This window comes from Medicago truncatula, chromosome 7 (assembly GCF_003473485.1).
Source record: "Medicago truncatula cultivar Jemalong A17 chromosome 7, MtrunA17r5.0-ANR, whole genome shotgun sequence".
Classification (NCBI taxonomy): domain Eukaryota; kingdom Viridiplantae; phylum Streptophyta; class Magnoliopsida; order Fabales; family Fabaceae; genus Medicago; species Medicago truncatula.
The window spans coordinates 47,699,476-47,708,870 of NC_053048.1; the positions used below are offsets into that span (position 1 = coordinate 47,699,476).

The 9,395-nt window shown below is 30.5% G+C and overlaps 1 protein-coding gene and 1 long non-coding RNA gene across 2 annotated transcripts; one reads left to right on the plus strand and one right to left on the minus strand.

Moving 5' to 3' along the window:
- The first annotated feature begins 1,589 nt into the window (after positions 1-1,589).
- Positions 1,590-2,590, plus strand: LOC11420955 (uncharacterized). Its single transcript, XM_003625584.4, has one exon. It carries the CDS (start codon positions 1,917-1,919, stop codon positions 2,397-2,399), a length of 483 nt encoding a protein of 160 aa, XP_003625632.1. The 5' UTR covers positions 1,590-1,916; the 3' UTR covers positions 2,400-2,590.
- Positions 2,591-7,325: 4,735 nt separating this feature from the next.
- Positions 7,326-8,351, minus strand: LOC11420956 (uncharacterized). The gene is made up of 3 exons (XR_003007286.1): positions 8,217-8,351; positions 7,986-8,042; positions 7,326-7,786 (listed from the first exon to the last, which is right to left on the minus strand). It is a non-coding gene; the product is annotated as an uncharacterized lncRNA (long non-coding RNA).
- Between the last annotated feature and the right edge of the window lie 1,044 nt (positions 8,352-9,395).

Here is a 9,395-nt window from a genome sequence, read left to right on the forward strand (position 1 = left end):
AGCCTCCTAAGGTGCCAAATTGATACAAATGGTCTGACACATGTTCAGGAAACACTATGTGGTAACTAAGCCAATGAGAAATATCATACCAAAGTTTACCAAAAAAATCACAAGAGAGGAATAAGTGTTTTGCATCCTCCATCATGCCGCATCCACCCAGGCATAATCGAGCATTTGGAAGTAAAATGTGTCTTTTAATTAGATTGTCCGTTGTTGGTAATCTATCCCGCAATAGACGCCAAGCAAAGAGACTAATTTTCAGGGGCACTTCCTTGTTCCAGATTTCTGACGTGTGAGTTGCTGACAAGTTGTTGCTGATTGGTGTTAACAGATGGTTACAAGCACTTGTGACATTATATAGTTGTTGGAAGCATGTAAGTGCCAAATCCACCTGTCAGAATGATTAGGCTGCAAAACAATATTAGTTAAAATATCACAACACTCCCGCACCTTCTCCTCCTCCCAAGCAAACAAACGACGCCGCCACTTCCAAGCTTCCCCCTCTTCTCCCCACCCAAGCGAATACATTTCAGCCACCGTTGCCATTTTATTATTAGCAAGATCAAAAAAGGCAGCCAAAACTATTCTTCAAAACTAACCCATCAATCCAACGATCCCACCAAAATAAAGTATGAGCACCGTCGCCTACCTCCCACCCAACATTATCATCAAACCACCGTCCACCTCCCACACCAGCACCATTTTTTATATTTATTAAATTATTTCACCAAACAGAATTAAACCGTCCCTCCTCTGCGATTATACCTCCTACCTCCCCATATCTACCTGATAGAACTCGAGTAAATAATTATTATTTTTGACTAGAGTAAATAAATTTATTAACTTCTAAATATAAAATGACAATATATTTGGATTAAGTAATAGAATAATAATATTATAATTTTTTTTTATACTTTTTAATAATCACAATTCATAACTTTTAAATGTTCAAAGTGATTTTTGTTGAGACAACCTCGTGTGAATAATGTGAAAATCTTGATGTGTGCGTGCATCACTCTGGTGTGATCTCATGTATCATGAGGGTTTTCCCCCTACTTGATGTGTTCAGAAACTTTTGTGTGTGCATACATTACATCACAATTAAATATGTATCTCGTGTGAATGCATTTATCGGGTTGAGTTTTTTTTTTTTTTTTGAATGCATATATTAAATATTACTTTCAACATATATTATTAATTAAATTAATTTTTTGGTTTTAGAAAGTTCTTGCATGCATTTATATTGAGTTTTTTTTTTTGTCGGAGTTTAAACCCTAGACATTTCATATATTATGCATATTAGGTTGAGTCTAATGGAAGAGATTAGACTCTCACAACCTTATGAATCAATATTTGAATATTGAACATGAATGATAACTGTATTTTTAAATAAAATTACAAATTTAATATTTTTAATCTTAATGTTTTCATATCAACACACTTAAAAGGCCTTGATTATAGTTTGTTTTAGGTCTACAAATACATTGAGCGGGTCATGTTTAAACAATTGTGTAAAGGATATCATATTAATTGAGAGAGAAGCATCATCTCATCCATTTGAATTATGTTAGAAACTTTAAGATTGGATTGAATTAAGGTTGCGGTCCCATATTGATGTTCACGAGGTACGTACTACTATTCACTATTGGTGCATCTCCATCGTTAACATAATTGACCAAATTAACAAGTGCCCCATGCTAAAGCACGTGAGGTCCATTACATTAAATCCCACTCAACTCAACCCATTCTAGTTCAATACTTATCATTATATTTGTTTAATTCTAACGCGTAGTGTGAGACCAACCACATTGTAGAATATAGGGATCAAAAACAGAACCAAATGAAAACATAGTAACAAAAGAAAAACATAGATTTATTAGCTAGATCAATTTCACACCTCAAATCAAAGTCAATCAATGGCTTCTTCTAGGAAGAGTTTCCTTTCAAGAACAAGTTACATTTTTCCAGAAACAAATTTCAATCAAAAATCATCACAAGGAAAAGAATTGGAGTTTGATGAAGCTGATGTATGGAACATGTCATATTCAAATTCCAACACAAATATAGAGCCAAAAAAGGGTGTACCAGGTTTGAAGAGAGTTTCTAGAAAAATGGAAGCTAATAATAAAGTTAATCCTTTAGCTTCATCTTCATTACCAATGAATATACCAGATTGGTCAAAGATTTTGAAGGAAGAATACAAAAAGAAGAAAGAGAGTAGTGATGATGAAGATGAAGGTGATTATGATGGAGTGGTTCAGTTACCTCCTCATGAATATCTTGCTAGAACTAGAGGAGCTTCTCTTTCTGTTCATGAAGGGAAAGGAAGGACTTTGAAAGGAAGAGACTTGCGTAGTGTAAGGAATGCTATTTGGAAGAAAGTTGGGTTTGAAGATTGATTTTGTTTTGTTTAATTATTATGATCATTGCATAATCATAATCAAAGTAATGAGACTCCTTTCATTTTGAGTGTCTAAGAGTTTTGTTAACATTTAAGATTTGGATCACTCATCATGTTTATAATTGTAATTAACTGTATTAAACTTTTTTAATGCATAATTATGTATGATCTTCTATGGTTTTATGGCCATGTTTCTTGTTGTTTTTGTTCTATTTTCATCCCCTAATTACTTGCAATGTTTTTTTTTTTTTAATAAAAGAAAAAATAGCAACCATTAATTAAGCTCTAACACTATAATTTGTAGTTTTATTTTTAATATGAATACGATTATCTTCAATTGTATTTTTTGTTTTTTGGATTTCACTAGCTAATCTATAATGAATAGTTAATAAAATGGAAAAAAAATAGTGACCACCACAATTTATTTTGTTTGTGCAAAAAATATCAAACATTAACTTGTTTGTGTCCAATTGATATTACCCACTTTCCTCTTTAAAGACGTAAACATAGCTATATCATTTCACCATAAATAATGGAAGAAATAGTAGAAAATAAATAATCAAACTAGTCATAATAATATTAACAATCACATTTTCTCACTAGCAATTGTGATTTAAAACCTTGATTATCTAATCTTGTTGGGTTTAGACTATGAGATTAGCTACATGGTATGTTGAAGAGATGAAGAAAGCAAAGCATGATACGTAAGGAATGGGATGAGAATTTGATTGATGGGTTGAAAATAGAATGTTGAAAAACGATATCGTGTGAGAAATGAAAGACGTAATAATTGAAGTCTGTGGGTAATAATAAACAAACCGGTTGGTGAGAAAATAAAACAATGGTATCCATCAATAGTTCTTCATCAAAGAGTAGCGTTATTTACACGTTATTTTTATTATAATAATAAAGCTACAAAAACATGAATTTTTTTAAATAAAATACATATTCTAAATACCAGCATATTCTTTCTCTGATTATTTTTTCTCAGATAAAGAAGTTTAAATAATGGCATGTATATAACTCTTAATAATGCACATAGCTAGTTGTCAAGGATAGGCTTAGTTTTGTTGTATAATATATCCATAAAATATACGGATCAATACCAGTACAGTACCACTATGTAAATTCTATTTAAAAAAATTTATAAGAAAATTTGAGTTTGTTGAAGCTTCCTTTGACCATAAAACAGGATAACCTTAGACCAAAAAAAAAAAAAACAGGATAACCTTATCAATACCATTTGTTTCAACCGTTATCTACATTACTCTTTTTCTTGACTTTTTTCTTATTGCTGTCATTTCTTGATTTATGTTCCATATGCTTCCATAAACACATTTTCTCTTCCTTGATCTTCAATCTCTTCTTGATTTTACTGTTCCAATTTTGCCATGATGATGAGCAATTTACACAAAAAAACATCTCAACTTCACCTTTTTCCATGGAGACGTAAATAATTTTTTGATTTATAAATTATTGTGATAAAGGTGGACACAAGGATGAACTTAGAAGGGGGGTTAACATAGACCACAGTTCCCCCAACTTTTAATAAAAATATTAAAGAGTTTTTCTAATTATATCCTGTTTAATCCTGATTGCACCCTAAAATGACAAAATTATCCTTTCATAAAATTTAATTTTCAAAAAGCATCTTCCTTTTTTCTTGGTTACACCCTAAAATTCCTCTTCAGTTTAAGTAGGTCGTGTAAACTTAATTTCAGTAGGTCATGTAAACTGAGTTTAAGTGTACATACTTAAACTCAGTTTAAGTAGGTCATGTAAACCGAGTTTAAGTGTACATTTAAAAGTTCAACCTTGTTCAATGATTCTACGTAATCTCAGTTTAAGTATGTACATGTAAACTTATTTTAAGTAGGTCATGTAAACTAAATTTAAGTGTACATACTTAAACTCAGTTTAAGTAGATCATGTAAACTTAGTTTAAGTAGCTCATGTAAACTGAGTTTAAGTATACATACTTAAACTCAGTTTAAGTAGGTCATGTAAACTGAGTTTAAGTGTACACCTAAAAGTTCAACCTTGCTCAATGATTATAAGTAATATCAGTTTAAGTATGTACATGTAAACTTAGTTTAAGTAGGTCATGTAAACTGAGTTTAAGTGTACATACTTAAACTCAGTTTAAGTAGGTTATGTAAACTAAGTTTAAGTAGATTATGTAAACTAAGTTTACATGAACCTACTTAAACTGAATTTAAGTTAACCTCAACAATGTAAAACTGAAACTGTCGTACAATGCAGTTGAACAAGAAGAAGAAAATTGAAACCCGCGTTATTGAAAAAGAAGAAAAAATTCACTTATTTATATGCAATCGAGTATGAATGAAAGATGTTTTGATTCACGCTTTAATCTTCCATAGAGATTAATTGAACATCAGGATTGTTTGATCGTTGGTGGGTGAAAGAGTGTGAAATTTTAGAGTGACAATGAATGAAATCAAGATTTTAAGAAAATTTATATAAAAGGACAATTTTGGTATCATTATTTTAACATTATAATGTCACGTAGAAATATTGAATCATTGCCTACGATTTTGTGTGCACACTCTTAGCCACTATCAACGACTCATTGGCCGCGATTGCATCCTCCTATATATGTTTATATTTTCGTTGTTTCATATTTTCTTTATGTGCTTTTCAAATCGTTTTAATCTTGTCATTCTTAGAATCACTTGTAATCCAAAAAATTACTTATAATTTTGGATATGTATATATTAATTTTAAATATATATTATAATTTTTTAAATATCTTGTATGTATAGTGTATTTGAAAATTTATTATTTCGGTCCTCCTAAACTAAATTCCTGGCTCCGTTCCCTAGGTGGGAATACGCTAACATAAGAATGCGTTCATTTTATAAAAATTCAACAAAATTTTAATCGAGCATTTGGCCGAGTACAAAGAGAGTAATGTCTAAAACACTATCAATAAATCATTCTTCGATTTCGTTGAATATCTTTCCGTAACAAATAGCATTTTCCTTTCTTGAAGGATCTAGATAGGTCTCTTATGGTAAGTTAACGATTGTTCGATTCATTTATTTTAAACTATTTAAATATAGCTTGAAACTGTTTTGCCTTTTTAAAAAAATATATATGTTTGACTGTACTCCTAGTCTTTACCGTTGACTACGTTTGTTATTGTTGGAACATATGTGGAAATTGAGTAATTGACTAAACACAAATTCCCACAATGGGTAGAACTAGTGTAGTGTGAATTGAAAAAAGAGTAATGTCTAAAACACTATCAATAAATCATTCTTCGATTTCGTTGAATATCTTTCCGTAACAACTAGCATTTTCCTTTCTTGAAGGATCTAGATAGGTCTCTTATGGTAAGTTAACGATTGTTCGATTCGTTTATTTTAAACTATTTAAATATAGCTTGAACTGTTTTGCCTTTTTAAAAAAATATATATGTTTGACTGTACTCCTAGTCTTTACCGTTGACTACCTTTGTTATTGTTGGAACATATGTGGAAATTGAGTAATTGACTAAACACAAATTCCCACAATGGGTAGAACTAGTGTAGTGTGAATTGAAAAAAAAATGGAAGTCCCAGATCGGATGGATCACACATTAGTAGTGTTTATATAGTGGAGGTGTACCTCTAATTAATGGGGGTACATAATTATGTGAACGAAGTAAGCACTAGAAAAAAAAAATATATTGATATATATTTTATTATATGGAAATGATAAATTAAATAATTAATTTAATCATTATTAGAAAGTGTTTTCTTAGTCCCCAAGTTTTGCTAAAAATATTTTGGAACGCAATCTAGAATATTTAGAACGCAATCTAAAATATTTTAGTACATGATCTGAAATATATTTTGATACTCAATAATATATTTTTTTTTGCTCAATATGATATATTTTGAGACTCAATTTGAGATATTTTTGTACTAAATCTAATATGAGAATTACTTGCTCCCAAAGTTACTCACTTATTAGTTGTGAACTTTCTCTATAAATAGAGAGCTCACACAGTACTTTCGATACACCGAAATTCACAGTTGATGCTTCCTGTGCTTTTCCTCTCTTCTCCCTCCTTCGACTTGTGTTGACAAGTCCTTCTCTTTTTTTTCTACTCCTTTCTGTCCCTTCGGAATTAAGAGTGTTCTTAAGACCATAGTCCATCGTCGGTTTATTATCCTTTCGGAAATAAGAATGGTCTTAAGAGCATAGTCCCTTCAATTATTTATGTCTCTTTAGAAAAAATAATATTCTAAGATCATGGTCCCTTTTTCGGTATAATAAAGATGATCTTAAATATATTCTTCTTCAATTCTTGGAGAAGTTGAATGTTAGAATGGTAGAAATATCATATATGAGTGGTCATAGTACCATAGTTGGAGAAGTAATTAGAATGGTGGTAACACCATATTTGAGTGGTCTTAACACCATAATAGAATGGTAACAATACCATATTGGTTTCAGTATTAAAGAGTGGTCTTAGTACCATATTAGAGGGTGTTATTTCTCGAACGATCATATATGGTGCAATATTCAATCGAATAGGTGAACTGCGCTGTTTTATCCTGGAGGCACACGGTTGTTAGTCTACCTTGCACAATTTCGAGTAGTGCCGTGATTTATCTTAAAGAAAGCAACCTGGTTGTGACTCAACCCGGTAGGACTTCAAGAAGACTCAACATGGTAATATCTTCGGTGGTGATTTCGACTTTATTAAATAGGTACTCTTCTGAACCCGAAAAACAACAATTTACAACAGTTATATCTGGTAAAGGTCGGGCGATGGTGGTGTTGCACAAAAGAAGAGATAAAATTTAGGGCAAAAGATGAAGGAATAATGTATAGGTAATGTTAATATGTCAAATATGAGTTATTAGATTTTACATTTACATTGGATGTGAGTGTAGAAGTTAGGCTACATGTATGTAAGAAAACTCAAATATCTAATGGCTTAACATTTGAGCTGAAAATGTGGCATACAAAGTACAAACACAATTGTATGGTTGTTCTTTGTAAACAGATAAAGGAAAATGTTCCAACTATCTATAGCAACAATAATATATAGTCTCCTTTGTAACAAATTTACTATCTATCAATCTTTTTTGACGCTTAAAAAATATCTTTATTTGATCCCACTCTAGCAAGTGCAACATATTTTCATCCACATTACAAGCTGGTTCAGTTAATTATGAAAGCATTATCTACATGATTATTATAATGCAATTTTCATTTAGTTTCTTGATCTAAACTTCATGTGTCAGAATCTGTAGGGTTAGATCCTAGCTCATGCAAAAATTTGGTCACCGTCTTCAGTAGGACTTCATTGTTTTCACGTTGGTGCGAAGAAGAACTTGTGTTTGCACCGGAACTACCGGGTCTTTGTCTCTATTTACAATACAAGAAAGTAAGATGAGATTGAATTAGGGAAGTTATATGATTTATAAGAATTAATTTAATAAATATATGATCCCTAATGATATATCCACATTTACTTTTGGTACACCCACACAACACTTGGTTTATCAGGTGTCACAAGTGTAGAGTGGATGATCATGAAACAAATTTTATATTCATTAGGATGTACCTTGCGGCCCTTCATAGTTGTGCTATCGGATGTCATTATTTCCATCAACTCATCGAACTGGGAAAATATTAGTAAATCCACAGTAATTAACATCGGTTTGTAAGACATAATCAGTACTCTCGTGACACTATTTATTTACTTCAAAAAAGAAAACACGATTTTTATTTTACAAAAAGAAGGAAATTAAAGCACCTCAACTGTGAGTTTTCTTTCATAATACAAAAAATATACCTGTCTCACTATGATTTCGTATTTTTTTGCACAAATACGTAGTCTTCTTTCATCATCTTCCTCCTCAGATATTATCTCTGCAGCTTTGTGTTCTTTGTGGGACATTTTTTTAGTTCACAGAAGATAATACAAAATTGACTAAGGATCATATATATATATATATATATATATATATATATATATATATATATATATATATATATATATATATATATATAGTATTATAGTATTATAGTTCACATTCTTCTCGTGATAGAGAGGGCCTTCCATCATGACTCATTGACGGAAAAGGATGGCTGACTCTATAATATTTATTAATCTTATTATAATTATTATTATCATTCAATCAATTTTTAATTCATGCTTTTTGTTTTAGGTCACACCATTATATATTAGCAATATTTTACAAATCTCGTAAGCTTAACTCCGTTGGTAAAGACAATGCATAGTATATGCAAGGTCCGGGGTTCAAACTGTGGACTCAAAAAAAGAAGCAACATTTTGCATATTGATCTCTTAACTAGTGTCACAAACACATTTATTGATTGATTTAGAGACCAATTTTAATATTTTGGTGTAAAAGTGAGAAAAAAAATCGGTGTAATTTAAAAAAAAGAAAAATTAGTAAGAAAATAATGAGCGGGTTTTAAAATAAAAGAATTATGATCTTCTTGTGACTCAATTAGTTTATTTTCTTGACTAAAAAAAAACTCTTCTAGAATTTTAAATTCGAATTGACTAAATTACGAGAATTAGAAAAAATTGTTTACAAAAAGATGATAATTCAAATTTTTTATAGCAATATTAAAAAAAATTTCAAGTTTATCCTACGAGAAATAGTTAATTTATCTTCAAGATGATTTTTTTTTATTGACTTCCGCGTCAAAACATCATTGTATCTTCAATGACTAGCTTCTAGATCACTCGCGTCCAGTTATCAAGTCTATCACATTTTTTCAAATTTTGTAAAATTGATTTCAAGATTTTTGAATTCAAATTTAGTAAAATTGATTTCAAGAAACTTTTTTGAAGTAGTCAAGTTAATCCATCGAAATTGATATTTAGGATAATTGAATTTGAAATTTTAAGAGAAACACACCGACTTTTACATATATAATGCAATGTTCTTACCAGCTGAATTATACTTCCTTTCACAAATTCCTCATCATTCTAAACATC

Excerpts from the sequence above, each read along its gene's own strand:
- LOC11420955 (XM_003625584.4), top strand. The coding sequence starts at position 1,917 with ATGGCTTCTTCTAGGAAGAGTTTCCTTTCAAGAACAAGTTACATTTTT.